The sequence below is a fragment of the Centroberyx affinis genome, unplaced genomic scaffold (genome assembly GCF_046629955.1).
Source record: "Centroberyx affinis isolate AG114_WGS23_722 - 3 ecotype Tasmania unplaced genomic scaffold, CSIRO-AGI_Caff_v1 ptg000514l_1, whole genome shotgun sequence".
NCBI classification, from domain to species: Eukaryota; Metazoa; Chordata; class Actinopteri; order Beryciformes; family Berycidae; genus Centroberyx; species Centroberyx affinis.
In genome coordinates this window covers 408,880-424,595 of record NW_027279163.1, presented here as the reverse complement: position 1 = coordinate 424,595, position 15,716 = coordinate 408,880, and the positions used below count along the sequence as shown (strand labels likewise).

The window sequence follows — 15,716 nt, the reverse complement described above, 5'->3', positions numbered from 1 at the left end:
CCAGGGAGAACACGGTGGAGCTGGAATCAGCCGGGAGCTACAATGTGAAGGTGGAATGCGACTGAGCAGCATTGTATTGTCACTGGTGTCTGTTTCCCTCCAAACAACATCCTACCCTCCGACACAGCAAGACCAGGAGCTCCTTTTGGGATTCATAAGCACTGGGAATATATCCGTTTATCCATCCCCTTTCTTTTCTTATCTTTCTCCTCTGGCTCAGCTGTCCACCTTGTCCAAAAATTGACTGGAACCAGTGTTGCGGAGATGCGCTGAGTGGGGAGCATCATCTACGGTCGCTGGATTGCCTTTTTAATCGCGCAAATTGCGAGGAACAAAGTGCCCGGTGAAGATATCTCCTCGTGCTTTATGGGATTAATTTCGAGGAAGCGACTTTGTTTTAGATAAGAACCGTTGGGCATCATGAGTTCCAGTGGTAAGTCCATTCTTGCGCGCTTAATCCCTCCACTTGAAGCGCAAGGACAATACCTAGGTGAGAGCAGAGAGAAATACCAAGTAAAACAATAGAAACTACAGAAGCTGTCAGGATAAAACACAATTTTTGAACAATTTTGAAGTGAAGGTTTCAATTCTAGCAGTTACCCTTCCCTATAAAACCCAGGAATATTTCATTTCTGGAATTCAGAAGACATAGGCCTATATTTAATTGTATATTCAGGTTAAATTTTGTCCTGGTGTAAAGAATGGCTCTTTGCAAAGTGATGTGTACTGTACGAAGCCCTTCTGTTAGATTTTGAACAGGTTTAGTAGGTAATAGGACAACTAAGTATATCTGGAGGTCACAGCAGCATTTGCTCCTAGAGTCCTAGAGGAGCATTTTTGGGATTCTTCATCCTCCTAACAGCTGTTGCTTGGGGTCTCCCTATGTCTGCTCCTTCTCCCACTTCGCTCCCACTCTCCCTGCTCCTTCATCTCTCTCTCTCTCTCTCTCTCTCTCTCTCTCTCTCTCCTCCTTTACACCTTCCTCATCCTCTTCCCCACCATGTGAGACCACCCAAGTCTTCAGCTGTCGCCTCTTCGTAAAAGTCCACCTGGCTCTCTGACGAATGCGGCGTGGAGGCACTAGAAAGCCCCGGGCTGGAGGTCTTCTGACGTGACCCCGGTGCTGGTCTCAGTTCAGTTAACTGTGACGCGGCCCACGAGAAATAAGTCAGACAGCCCCCGAGGGCCGGCGTCATGCTTTTCTCAGACCAGCTGATTATCTTGGGTCCCAGCAAAGCCCGTGGGCTGGCATGATTCTAAGCCGACCTCGTATCAGCTGACTGTGACCCTGATCCTCTGTCAGCTGAATCAGGGTTTTCCCTACAGGGCAGGTCAGCGTGTGGATGTGAGTGTGTGTGTGTACAGTACTTCTGTGTGCCTGATTTGGTGCCTTTGTTGTGTATTTGTGTTTACAAGTTATTTCTCCATTCAGAGAAGTCACAAGACAGACTGGTTGGGTCTCTCTGGCTGAAGTGAAGGGTTGAGCAGAAACTACAGCTGGCGGACAAGTAAAAGCAACACTGGAGATGGGGATGACTTTTTAAACATTCCTCTCCTCTCCCTGTAGCTGCCAGTAAGGCCGGCTGAAGTTGATGTGTGCCAGGTGCTTTTGCGAACTGATGGTGTCAGGCGCTCCCTGTCCTCCCTCCCCTGTCCTCCGTGTGTACAGGAGGAACCGGGTATTATTGCATGATTCATAATCTCGCCTGTCATTGTGTGGCTCTACATTATTCATTCAGCGCTCTTAACCCTCTCCGGTGCCGAGCCTCGCCTGACTCCGGGTTCCCGTGCCGTGCGTGGCGTGGCGTGGTGTGGCGTGGCGTTGCAGCTCCTCCGCTCGCCCAGAAAGAATGTTTCAAATTCTTTTGTTAAGCTTCAAAATGCTTTTCTCAGCTGACGAGAGGGGGAGGAGCACAGCCACCATGTGGAGAGCTGTCACAAGCTCGTGTGAAGCTCAGACTTGTGTAGCACACGCACACACACACACACGGTATAACACATTAGAGGTTGGTGTGTGTGTGTGTGTGTGTGTGTGTGTGTGTGTGTGTGTGTGTGTGTGTGTGTGTGTGTGTGTGTGTGTGTGTGTGAGAGTGTGTGTGTGAGAGAGAGAGAGAGCGAGAGAGAGAGAGAGAGTGTGCATGTAAGTGTGTGTGTCTGCACTGTCACAGCAGGCATATTATGGAAGCGTATCGCATGCATAATTCAAATGGAAATGTTATATGTAAAATGGCCATGTGATCCTACATTTGAATTTAAATTTGCCACTTGTATGTACAGTTTTTAGTTTTTGGCTCAAAATTAAAATTAAAATTCAATAATGTCATTTGCATTTGACAATTCCTATACTAGTATTGACATTTCATTTAAACAGAGATTTGCACGCTTTATTTTTAGCTTTATTCAAATGATGATGCAAACTGGAAAATTAAAATGTATTTCCCAAACTGCATAGATATGTTTCATGTGATTATGCAATAATGGTGTCAAAATTAGCCTATAATTGATATGTCATTTACCTTATATGGTTTTGCACTCTCTACATTTCATTATCAAAGACAATATTATGCTGTAAAGGTGGCAAAATGTAAATGCTTATCCAAATGTAAAAAGCGAAACAGCACCTCCTGTCTTTGCCATTTAATACACTCGCCACTGCGCTGATTCCCTAGCAAAATGCAATTGCAAATGTACGGAGCCCGGGAGTGGCCATTGGGAGAGAAAAAAAATTTATATCGAGTCCACGATTTACTGTAACATGCGCACGTTTTAGTCCATTTGTGCACACGAGATACAATTCGTTCCCTCGATTTTGTTAAACTGTGCAATTTAGGAAAAAATGCAACTTAAAAGGTACCTTTTAGGTATTGCAGATAGGCCTAGTAAGGATTTGGTATGTTAATATCCATTGTCTGTTTACACTGCATAGGCATATCCCCCAAATATTGCAACATATTTAGCCACTTAACTTTCAGGCCATGTAAACACACCCAGGACAGCGCCACATTTAAACATAATCACCAATATGTGCACTGACTCTTTATAAGCTCGTGAAGAGCGCATGTATATATATCGAGAGCACGATATCACTATTTCAAGGGCACGTTTTGGCAATTCGTGTGCACGTAAAGAGGAAATCGAGGGCACGAATTGTATCTTGTGCGCACGAATAAACCAAAACGAGGGATCATTTTAACCAGATCAAGGGAACAAATTGTATCTCATGCGCACGAAAAAGAGAAAACGAGAGCTCGAATTGCATATCGTGCGCACGTTACAGTAAATCGTGGCCACCACATAAATCATTTTTCTCCCGATGGCCACGCCCGGGCTCCGTACAAATGCATTTGGAGAGGACTGCATTAACATTATCACAGGCGTCCACCTTTCGGGCGACAGAACCGGAAATGATATTGTGGCCAGCTTCACGGAACCCCCCGCCTTCTCTCCTTTCCCACGTTGTGAACTACTTCCGATTGCCCAACGCAAGACCCGCCTTAATGGGATGACTGACAGGTGGACGCCTGTGACAATGTTAATGCAGTCCTCTCGAAATGCATTTGCAATTCCATTTTGCCAGGGAATCAGCGCAGTGGCGAGTATATTAAATGGCAAAGACAGGAGGCACTGTTTCACTTTTTACATTTGGATAAGCGTTTACATTTTGCCACCTTTACAGCATAATATTGTCTTTGATAATGAAATGTAGCTAAAACACCCTATTAGAGAGTGCAAAACCATATAAGGTAAATGACATATCAATTATAGGCTAATTTTGACACCATTATTGCATAATCACATGAAACATATCTATGCAGTTTGGGAAATACATTTTAATTTTCCAATTTGCATCATCATTTGAATAAAGCTAAAAATAAAGCGTGCAAATCTCTGTTTAAATGAAATGTCAATACTAGTATGGGAATTGTCAAATGCAAATTACATTGAATTTGAATTTTCATTTTGAGCCAAAAATTGCACATACAAGTGACAAATTTAAATTCAAATGTAGGATCACATGGCCATTTTACATATAACATTTCCATTTGAATTATGCATGCAATACGCTTCCATAGCAGATGGTGGTGTGACATGTGTCAGTACTCTGGCTTCAGGCACAAAAACACAGCAGGCATGGGAGCTGAGGAATGAACAGCTGAAGTCCTGTCCTCTCTCCTCTCCTCTCCTCTCCTCTCCTCTCCTCTCCTCTCCTCTCCTCTCCTCTCCTCTCCTCTCCTCTCCTTCTTCTCTCTTCTCCTAGTCAAACATATGCTCTCCTCTGCTCTAAACACACTCAAGGTCTGGACATGAATGGGCCTGTTAGGCTGTGCTGTGCAGTGTTTTCCGCTACATTGGGTGTGATAGCCCAGAGGCCATAGACACACACGGAGTAATTACACACAGCTCTGACTGTCTCTCTTCATCTTCTGGGCCTTCTATCTCTCATGGTCACTGGGTTTTATGTGTGTTTGTGTGTGTGTGTGTGTGTGTGTGTGTGTGTGTGTGTGTGTGTGTCCGGTCAGTCTCCTATTTTCTGCCTGGCTGGTGGAAGTGGTGAGTCTGTGAGAGCAGCAGGTTAGTTTCTGGTGGAAAGGACCTCGGACTAATATACAGTAGTTACACACATGCATGCATGCAGGCACACACACACACACGCAGGCACACACACACACACACACACACACACACACACACACACACACAGTGAAACACCAATGTGATCATTTCCTCAGGGTAACAACTGAAAATGTTCAATACATGGACAAATTGATAAATCAGGCCATTTGTGCACAGTGTATCTGTCAAGGTTCATCCTCTGTCTCTCCATCTCTCCAAGGGTTTGTGCTTTTTTTTTGTGGGGGGGGGGCAAGGGGGGGGTAAGTGTATTTGAGGGGAGAGATAAAACACGCGCTAATCAATATACTGATCATTGAGCTCAGGGACTAGAGGGGACCTGCAGAGCCGATACATCACTGGCAGCACTGACACCTTATTAGTCTCTCTCTCTCTCTCTCTCTCTCTCTCTCTCTCTCTCTGACTCTCTCTCTGGTGTAGTGTAGTGAGTTTGCAAGTATCACACAAAGCATATCAGAAATGCAAGGAGAAATTTAGCACAGTGTATCGGGACTGCGTGTTCTCACACACAATATTCCCACTTGCCTGCCTTAACTTTAAAAAGACAGGTGCAGCGTCTCATGCAACTCTAATGATTAGGGTGTACGATTTGAATGCATGATAGTGTGAAAGTCAAGAGCAGGCAGATATAGTCTTCACTGCAAGAAATGTCTTGCATTTAGTCTTAGAGTCTCAAGAGCTTACTTTTCTTTTAAACAAGGGAAAATTCTACCAGTGGGGTTGAGAATAATTTTACATTATTTCAAAATGGAGCTTCTCTTGTTTCAGGAAATTTCTAGAAACAAGTGCCAATATTTTGAAACAAAGCAAAATAAAGGGGATTGCTTGTCACTTGATTCAAGAAAATTCTTCAAACAAACATGATTTGCTTTGGAAACACTTGAAAAATGATGTCATCCCATTTGGAGATTTTTCACCTGTTTTATTAAAGATTTTAAGACTCGGTACTAAATTAAACGTCTTTGTTATGATGGATATTTTTGTGCAGTGTTCCCATGGGAGTTTGTGTTTTTCCTGTTTTATGAAGGGTATGAGTTGAATAGACAGGGAGCCGTATCAGATATGATTCCTATACTCTTCTGCCTCATCTGGTGAACAGTCCAAACCAGAGCCAAACACCATTTATCACTCCTGCCGCCAGACGCCTTAGTTCAACAACACACAGAACAAAGCTGGGAGAAGGAATATGCACAGATGCAGTCACAGATGCAGACACGCATAGATGAATATGCGTATCCAGTCATTTACATCTGGCCAAACATCTATTTACAAGCCAACAAAATAAAAATTAGGTATGTTTTTGTTGTTTGATGGCAGTGTCAATTATCCCTTGGCAACTGTAGCACAGTATTGTATGTTTTTGTAAAATAGTGAAAGTCCTTGCAGAAATGAATTTGAATAAGTAGAGACAACGTTCAATTCAAGTTGTTCCATCTGTAAGCCATGGCCTTCCTATAATTTCATTAGAATGGACAGAATCAACATCAGACTCATTCAACCCTAAGCCACTCCACAGCGGCTGTGTTGTAGTGTGTGTATGTTGCGTCCTCCAGGCTGCTCGCTCCATGACCTTGGCTTCTGGTGGGATTGAGTGATCATTCAGACTGTCAGTAACACTTTGACCTCTCTCTCTCTCCATAGAATGACAGTATGTATGTGATGTCACTGGACACTCTGATGAACGATCCTCTCCAAGGTCCTGACAGAGAGACAAAGGGAGAGAGAGACGGCGAGAGAGAGAGAGAGAGAGAGAGAGAGAGAGAGAGAGACCTGATCATTGGCTGCATTATATCACACACAGAGGACATATTGTTTTGCGAAAACGTATTGTGCACTTTATGCTGTTTTATCAAAGTATAGGCAATTTGCCAGTGTTTTTCTGACATCACCAGTATTGATTTTAAATGAGTCACTTCCTATTATAAATGACCACCTCATTGGGTCCAAAATGTTCTATTCTTAAAGGAAAAATCCACCCTAAAATGCTTTAACACTGTAAAAACAGCCGTTGGTGATGTATTTTGCATTTTTGGATCCATTTTTTTGTTTGAAGGTGTATTTTTCTTCCCACAGATAAGTGACTAAACGTAGATGGTGTGACGTCACATCAAGATATTTACAGTGCAGTTAGAATATAGTTTGATAGCAGAAAAAAGTCAGCTGTGTCAAAAACCAACGGTAAAGGCCAGGTTTCGGTGCCAGTCCGGCTAATTTCTCAACCATTTTGCACCGACGTTCAACAATCATACGGAGAAATGTGGAGAGAATTCATTGTAGAAGAGGAAGAGATACCAATTTTTTTACCGATAGTATCCTCAATAGACCATAATGCAATGCAGCCACAAGATATGTTGCCATAAGGTGTGCAACTCTCGCTTTTTCTCGACTGGCAACGACAGCTAGCACTATGGCTATTGTACTCACCACCTACATGTAAAAACTCCCATGAGTTATTTTGTGATACAATTTTGTTGTACCCACTTTCACTCAACCTGCCTCATCTACTTCTCCTTCGGTTAGTGGTTTCCTACATTGCCCAGAATGACTTTTGACAACCCCCAGAGAACGGATGTGAACTTGTTCCGTTTAGGTGTGGGTTGTACGTGACTGGAGTAAAGTTAGCTTGATATTAGATATTTGGTGGATGTTTGTTTTTTCACCTTCAATAACTTGTAAAGCATACAAGGAAAAACACATTGTCGAACATATTTGTCATTACTGGAAGAGAAAGAACAATTTATAACTGCTTTCAATATTTGAGAAAATATATCCGCAGAATATCTAGCTAACCATCCAATATCAAGCTAACTTTACTCTGGTCACGTACAACCTGCAGCTAAATGGAACAAGTTCACACCCGTTCTCTGGGGGTTGTTGGTCATCAACATCATCAAGTCATTCTAGGCAATGTAGGAAACCACTAAGGAGAAGTAGATGAGACAGGTTGAGGGAAAGTGGGTACAACAAAAATGTAAATTAGAATGTTTCATCACAAAATAACTCCTGGGATGCATTGAACATCACAGATTGATGATATATAACAGTGTGAGAGTATCTGAGCATGAAATTTTCCTTTAATAATCCATCATAAATCCACGTGGTCTTTCTATCGCTCCTCTCTCATTCTCTGCCGTGTTCTTCACTCCTCTCTCTCTCTCTGTGTTGTGGGAGAGGAGAGCGGGGGCGGGGCTTGTCACGTCCAATCTCCCAGCATCCCGTGTGACTGAGCTCCCAGCATGCTCTTTCCCGGGGCTTTCAGGTCGGGGGCAGAAATAGCAGCAGCCTCTCAGTCCCTGAGGATACCGTCGGCCTCTTTGACCCTGGGCCTGTTCGTATCACCTGTCTGCTGGAGGTTGTAGCCTCCTGGGGCGCTCACCACTGATCTGGAGTCAGTGGGTTACACCTGTAGACTGGTAGCTATCATTAGAACAGAGTGACTCAACACCTCAGCATGGGGGAGGATGGAGGGTTATTCAACGGCTCTATAATGGGTTTAGACAGGGAGAGCTTGGCTGCTTTCAATGGATGTGAACACTGACACTATTGGATAGAGTTACATAATTCTTCAGCTTCTGAGCAGATTATCCACCTGCGTTTAATGCTAATGAGTGGCTTTTTGCATGCACATTCAACAAGTTAAATGTGCATTTTATTGATTAAAATATGTTTGAAAATGGATTAATTTGGGTTTGAAATATAGTGTGTAAGAGACCCTTCTTGTTCCTTCTTATTGCTGGCTGTTTGCACAAACCTAAACCAAGTTATCACTTCTGTACTCACTGCTGAACGAAGGAAGAGCAACAGTAATTCAGAGGCATCAGGGTGGTATCACATTATTATTAAAGAATCCTTGCTATTCCTCTCTTCCCTGCCTTGAAAATGCTAATGCCTGGATATTTTCGGCATTGTGTTGATCCTCTTATAACCATTTGGCACTTTGTTTTGTTTCCATGTGTGTTGTTCCATTCATGCAACTTTGCCTCCTCGCCTCACCTCTGGCACACATTCATGCAAAGCTCAGGTTACCTACTGACCAAGTCACCAAACGGCAGCAGATTAGGGACCTTAATTAGATTACATTGTTGTGCACTGTCCTGCTCTACATAGAGAAAATACAAAACAATGGCTTAATTTCCTGCTGCAGGTGTGAAATACACAATAAGATCAGGAAATTTTGGGAGGAGTGTGATTATGTTGCTGCCGAAAGGCAGGGGAAGTTATACTTTACCATTTGTTTTTGCTTGCTTTCAAAAGGTCAGTAGTATAGTTGAATGTCCTGCGTGTTTCCGGTAGGTGTTGGCACAACAAGCTTGCTGGTTCCTGCCATTAGTTCCCATTATCACTTGTTCACACCTGATGGATTATTGTTGCTCATTAGGTTTTATGGCAATCAGAGATTACTTTCTCTTGCCTTGTCTTTTGTCTCTCTCACACACACACACACACACAGACACATGAAAGGGTGTGTCATTATTTGAACCAGTGGCTGGGCACTTATCGGGCTGGGTAGTGGGTCCCAGTGGTGCTGCCAGCATTGTGAGGGAAACAATGAACTAATAGAGAGTTGAATGTGGGAGATTGGGAGTGGGAATTAATCATGCTTGCATATTTCCAGTACCCACAGCTCTGTCCTGAACAGGAAAATAAACAACTGAAGTTATGCCTACATTCTCTCTTGCACCCACGGATGAATGCACTCACACTCGATCACATAGACTATGCATACACAATTGTCATGCTCGGAGCATGCAAAGGGTGCACAGGCTATGATGCATGCAAGGCCTTTAAGTGCTCTGAGTCCTCTGAGGTTCACTCAGTGAAATGGATTCAGCAGCTCTGTCACGCCAGCACATATTCTGGTGCGGCTCTGCCTGAAACAGCAAAGTCCTCAAGTCAGCTATTCAGGGAGATAGCAGGGCCAGCTGGTTACCCTGCCATTATACCCCTTCCACCAAGTGTAGGAGCACTCAGATGCTCCTTAAAGAAGATGGAGCTAAATAAGATATTGTGAACCCAGCTGTTCTACCACACTCAGTATTGGGAGGCTGTTTGTCTGAATCTCATGTCTCTGCTTATGGATGCTAGAGAATTCATTTTTAGCCCTGAGGAGAAGAGGGAATTTTCTAGAGCCCCTTATGGCCTAAGAGGTCTCACATAAACCCACTGTCTTCACTCATTTAATATTGACTTAATCTAGCGCTTTAGCCTTTCTTACAAGCGGCGGCGTTCATCCCATTATCGCGAGGAGCGTATGCAAGAGCATGCTTTTCTGACTGTGTGAAATAGCTATCGGGCTTGTGGGAGTCTGACATGTAAGCTAATGCATAATGAGGTAAGGGGATCCATCCACTTTCTAACCTGACACAGCAGTGTGTGTTTGCGTGTGTGTGTGTGTACCTGCGTGTATGTGGATGTGAGAGTGGGAGAAAAAATAGAGACAGCGGGAGAGAAAGCCTGGAGCTTACCCAGCTTACAGAGGTGTCAGACCTCACAGCTTCAGAACAAGTGTTGACAGAGCTACACACTGATCTTATTGTGTGAACTCCACACAGTCCAATGGTCTTCACTTTACTCAGGATGGCACCAGTTCCAATGATGGATATTTTTACAGATAGAATAGCATTATGTTCAGTTTCTGAATATGACATTGAATCAAAGAAAAGGGTTTTGTAGGGTTAAGAAATTATGTTTTTATGTTTTCTTTTAGTTTAAGATAAAAATGTAAAGGCATGTGTTTCTGTCTTCAGCAGCATCCTATCAGCACGGCTTGACGGGCAGTGAGCGGAGCTCTGGACCAATCCGGTGCCAGCGTTGTCGGGAGGTGTGTAAGGGAGAGGTGGTGCGAGTCCAAGACACCCACTTTCACGTCAAGTGTTTCACCTGCACAGGTAAGACTTAGACAGCAACCTGATCCGCCTAGCATCGCATAGAGTGTTGGAGTTGACAAACAAAGTGGTAATGATCACACAGGTGGGTGTTGTCTTGGAAAGTCCCGGGGCAGGGGTGGTCCTGTTCGCTAGAGCTGTTACAGATACACAGACTGGGACTCACATTCCGGTGGTGAACAAGTAACAAGACATCCATCCTCGTTGCAACCTTACCCTCCCCTACACACACACACACACACACACACACACACACACACACACACAGAAATATACAGATATATACAGATAATATACAAATATACAGATATGTTGCCCCTCACTCATCCATCTCCTACTGTACATGCTGAGCACCACTAATAGCCCAGTGTGGGGATTGGACTGGATCAGAGGAGCCTTGCAGGGGACTCAGGCTCCTACTAAGGTGGCTTGTTATTGCACTGGCAGCTGGGGGGGGGGGGGTTCCTTCTTGTTCTGTGGTCTAATGAGACAGTCACAGCCAGCTTTTCACTGCTACAGGTGAACACTGCAGTATAATAATGACAATCACACAATCCACTTACGACAGGGATATTGTAGGGTCCCTTACTCTTTTGTAATGTTTTGAAAGAGGGATATCCTTCCTTTTAAGTAGTTCCATAAGTCATTCTCATTGTTTTTGACAGTCCAGTCAGTATCTCTGAACATGAACAACTCTTCTCCACAACTAGAAACCAGAGAGCCGAGGAATTGTATTTGTCATGTCATGCTGGTGTATAGCCTGGAGCAAGTGTGCTTAGTATTCTGTAAGCACTAACATTTCTAAACCTAAATGTACCTTAATCAATCAACCAGTCAATCAGTCATCAGTCAGTTATCTTCCAGTCATTTGAGGGATGACTTTCCTCTGTCCTATTTTGTTCTGCAGCTGTTCCTGCATCGATGAAGGCAAAAAAGTATGGAGGGGTTCGTTAAGTAGGCTTAACTTTCTTAAACAAGTACCAAATTAGATAGGTAGTGATACATTATTTTCACAAAAATTCTGACTATGTGAACTAAAATTAACTTAAGATATTAGGGCTGATTATGGCGAGTTGAGTTTGAAAGCTTCAAATACTTGTACACTTAAATAAGCTGCTGGACCACTGACGCCAATTAGCAAGTGAGCTTGGCCCAATCTTCTCTATAAGTGTCCCGCTTTAAAATACGCTAATTTATTCAATGAAAATGACTCAGAAGTATATATTTTCTTGGTGTCAGAAAGCTTGGATCCTCTATTTTAGATCAGAATATGAAATCTTCTCCCTGCAAAATAATTGTAATAATGTAATTACAAGATAGCTGACTCATGCTATTTCACCTTCTGCTCAGTCAAGATCTACAGAAAGCAATAATTGGCTCTTTTTGACTGCAGGACTATGAAAAAGCAGACTGAAGCCATCATTCAAATTGGGGTTACAGTGTAACTGGGTGTGTGTAGAGCCTTTCTGCAGAAGCTATTATTTTGTACAATCCTCAGTAGACCTATTTTATCAACGTACAACAGATCTGTTTTATAAGTCATACAAATATTGTTTAGTAAGAAAATGCTTCACAATTATTTTGTAACTGAATAGGGAGAGTTTGATTTTTTGAATATTCTGACAAGGAGCCAGGGGAAAATGCTGTCATCTATCTTTTGAAGGCCCGTAACTGACTTGTTTGCAGTTGTGAAAAGTAGATCTCAACTTTTCCCTTGAAAATCCTGCTGGCTGCTGTAACAGTCACATTTTCCATCTCTTCCAATTTATTCTTTATGAGGTTGAAGATCAAAGAGGATAGGGTAGTAGTGATTATAGTCTAGCACAAAATGTCCATCTTAACAACATTTAGTCTCATATTCAAGTGAAAGTGAACAAGTGAAATTATCAAACCCCATTGGCTAATTGTTTTTCACTTGTTTTAAGAAAACGACTTTGCAGTGCAAACCATCCTGGATGATAGCAATAACATATTTCAAAGCCGGAATTGAGTGATATTCTCATTTAAGTCAGATCCTTAGCAGCTGTTGTAGAGGAGAAGGAACTGAATAAGTTGTGATGCTCGCCCGCTCTGCTACAATGCTGTACAGCGCACAGCTGTTCTACAGTAGATAAACTCATTGAAAGCTTATTCATTGGAGACGGGTTGTTATGATATGTTCCCTAAACGTAGGCATCACACACATGCACTCGCATGCACAGGCACGCTCATCCATACATGTGTGCACGCACTCACGGACACACACATGCACACTTACAGTGGTTGTGAGGGGTTGCTGTGGTAACGGTGTGAAGGGGCACCCGGGCCCTGGTTGGTGGATATTCTCAGCATCTCTGTGGTGCTATTAGCCAATAGGAAAGCCCTATTCCGTGCCCCAGAGAAAAAGGGGGGTGAACACAGGAAGAGAGAAGAAAAGAGAAAGAGAGGGGGGATGGGGGTGCTGTTTGTGTCACCTAAACATTACATCATCAGTTTAGTGTAACGCCACTCTTAATCTCACTTTCTCTTCCTATGTTCCTTTATTTCTCTCACGACGTCTCTCCCTCTCAGCCACTTCACCCACAGTCGTTTTACAGTAATGGAAAAGTCCCATTGATAATCATCATGTTAAAGACACCAGGCTTTGCTTCTCTTCTCTCATGTTCCAGATAGATCTGCTCAAGCCTCCCTCCCATGAGGCAGTGGGGCACTATTGTGTGACCAGCCTCTACCACATCCCTACCCATAATACACTATCCTGTAGCACTATGGGCCTCTGCACAGCAAGCAGTTTTCTAAAGCTGGTATTGTTCGGTGTGTAACCCCAACCCCTCCCACACAAACATGCTACATGTTTTTTTTTTTTTTACTTTATAAACTCCATCTCTTCTCTATTGTCTGTGTTTGCTTTCCATTAGTTCCCCCGTATCTTTTCTGAGGCTGAATGGCTGCGAATGCAATAGCAGGATAAAAGATAGGATTTCTTTCTCTCTCTCTCTCTCCCTTTCTCCCTTTCTTTCTCTCTTTCCTGATGACAGTCACCCAAGCATGAAATCAATTTCTCATCTTGGGACAGTATGACATTGGCGTGCAGAGCATGTGATTTGGAGACTAATGGTTAAACTCTGCCATTGCACTAAATTGTCAATCCACTATTGTCAATCGCCAGTCGTCTTATCTGTCGGATGTGTTTATGGACTTTATGTGATTGGGCCATGTTGCAGCATTTCACACCTTCCTTTGTTGTGAGATTTTTGCACCCAGTTTATTGACCTTGACCAATGATATTGTGTGTGCCTCAGTCCATTCATTTTCACTATGAAGCCATGACATTAAATCCTAGTTAGCGCCCATCCCCTTTTCTTCCGTCTTTCTTTCTTCCTCTGTCTTCCCTTCTTCATCTCTCTCTTCCCTTTCAGTTCCACAGCTCTGACTGTGGCCCTCTGAATAAGATTGACTCTTCCTAACATACATTATCGAAAACAGGCAGACAATGACTACACACTCAGAGCTATATTAAACTTTGCACACATTACACTCACACACACACACAAGCAACGAGCATGTACAAATACTGTACATCCATCCATCTCGTCTCTCTCGTTTTATCCTCCTCTTATCTCTCCCCACACTTTATCAAGCCACATTAGCTTCCGGATGCCGCATTATCATAATTCCTTTCTCATGCATTAGTCAGAGAAAGAACAGAACACTAATCATGTGCATTTAACCTCTCATTTGAGCCCATTATACAGCAGCTGATTATAGCATGGAGAAGCAGCCATGCAATCAGCCCAAGACAGAAGTCTGTGGAAAATGCTGAAGCCAGAAGCCAGCTCACAGATTGATGTATCAACTGTAGACATAGAGGAAAGGGGGGGGGGATTATTGTGTGTGTCCCATAGCACTAGTGCAGTATGTATGATGTGGTGTTGTATTACCGGCAGTGGGGCTGAATCCTGCATACTGGCCTAATGACATAGTGACCACATTTCCCCTGCCTCCGAAGCATAAGTGGCACTCTTGGATTCCAACAGAAGCAGCAGGGTCTGTCAGCAGCACGAGCGCAAACACTCACACACAAGCGCACGCACACACACCCGCATGCAAACGCATAATCATGCGAGCGCACATTTTTACGTGCGGCAGCGCTGGCAAAATTTACACGCTGACAAACACACTGTTAGACACAAATGTACAGACGCAAATATAGACACAGACGCTGGCACAAACACACTCACGCACATACACACACACACCCAGACACACACCCACGCTTCTCTCCAAACCGCCAAGCTGCTCCCAGTAGTTATTTATTATTTTCTGAGACAAAACAGATTTTTACATGGTCCTATAAAGCCGTACCAAAGAGAAGAGCAGATTTACACTGAAAGGTCAGATAAATACTTCTTGACTGCTCCGTTAACGCTGCCTTTCTGTTTCCAGTGTTCTCAGCAGGGCTCCTGCAAATTGCGCTGTCTTTGTGTCTTTCTCTGCAGAATCATTTTAGCTCTGTCTGGCCTCCCTTTGGATGCCATTAGCCCCCATCACTCAACCTCTGTGTTAATAACATCAATCTACTGTACCGCTGCTCTGCTCTCTGAAGGCGAGAAAGAGAGAGCGAGAGAGACAGAGAGAGAGAGAGAGAGAGAGAGAGAGAGAGAGAGAGAGAGATAGAGAGAAAGGATGAAGAGAAACAAAGAAAGAAAGGGAAAGAGAGGTGAGGAGGAGAAACAGAAAGAGAGACATAGAGCACGGAAAAGGGGGGGGGGGGGGGTTACAGGGAAGGGGAGCTTCCTGTAGCTATGGCAACCACTGGCACGCTGGTCCAATCACCACGCCAACGGCTGGTTGCTAGGGAGACATTCCGGCGAGGGGAGAAGGCAGCAAGGCAGGCAGCGGTGCTTTTCCCCGACGACTCTCCAGGATCCGGGATAGATGACAGGGATTATCCCTCCGCTTGTCTCTCTCAAGCATCACCGTCCTGGGGGATTTACACACACTGACGCCCTGCCTTTATTGTCTTTAAGTGTGCGTGTGTGTGTGTGTGTGTGTGTGTGTGTGTGTGTGTGTGTGTGTGTGTGTGTGTGCTATGGCAAGGGGGAGCTGCTTAAGTGTGCAAGTGTCTGGCTCACCAAAGCACTGATTTCAGAATGATAAAGAGGATCATTAAGCAACAACCCCTGCTGTGATGGACAAACACACACACACACACACACA

The 15,716-nt window shown here is 43.7% G+C and overlaps 1 protein-coding gene across 1 annotated transcript in view; it reads left to right on the top strand.

Moving 5' to 3' along the window:
* Positions 1-311: 311 nt before the first annotated feature.
* ablim3 (actin binding LIM protein family, member 3) overlaps positions 312-15,716 on the top strand; it is a 43,208-nt gene continuing 27,803 nt past the window's right edge. Inside the window, exons 1-2 of the mRNA XM_071517671.1 lie at positions 312-433; positions 10,383-10,520. Coding sequence (XP_071373772.1) covers positions 421-433; positions 10,383-10,520 — 151 coding nt within the window. The 5' untranslated portion in view covers positions 312-420. The remainder of the gene's footprint in view (positions 434-10,382; positions 10,521-15,716) is intronic.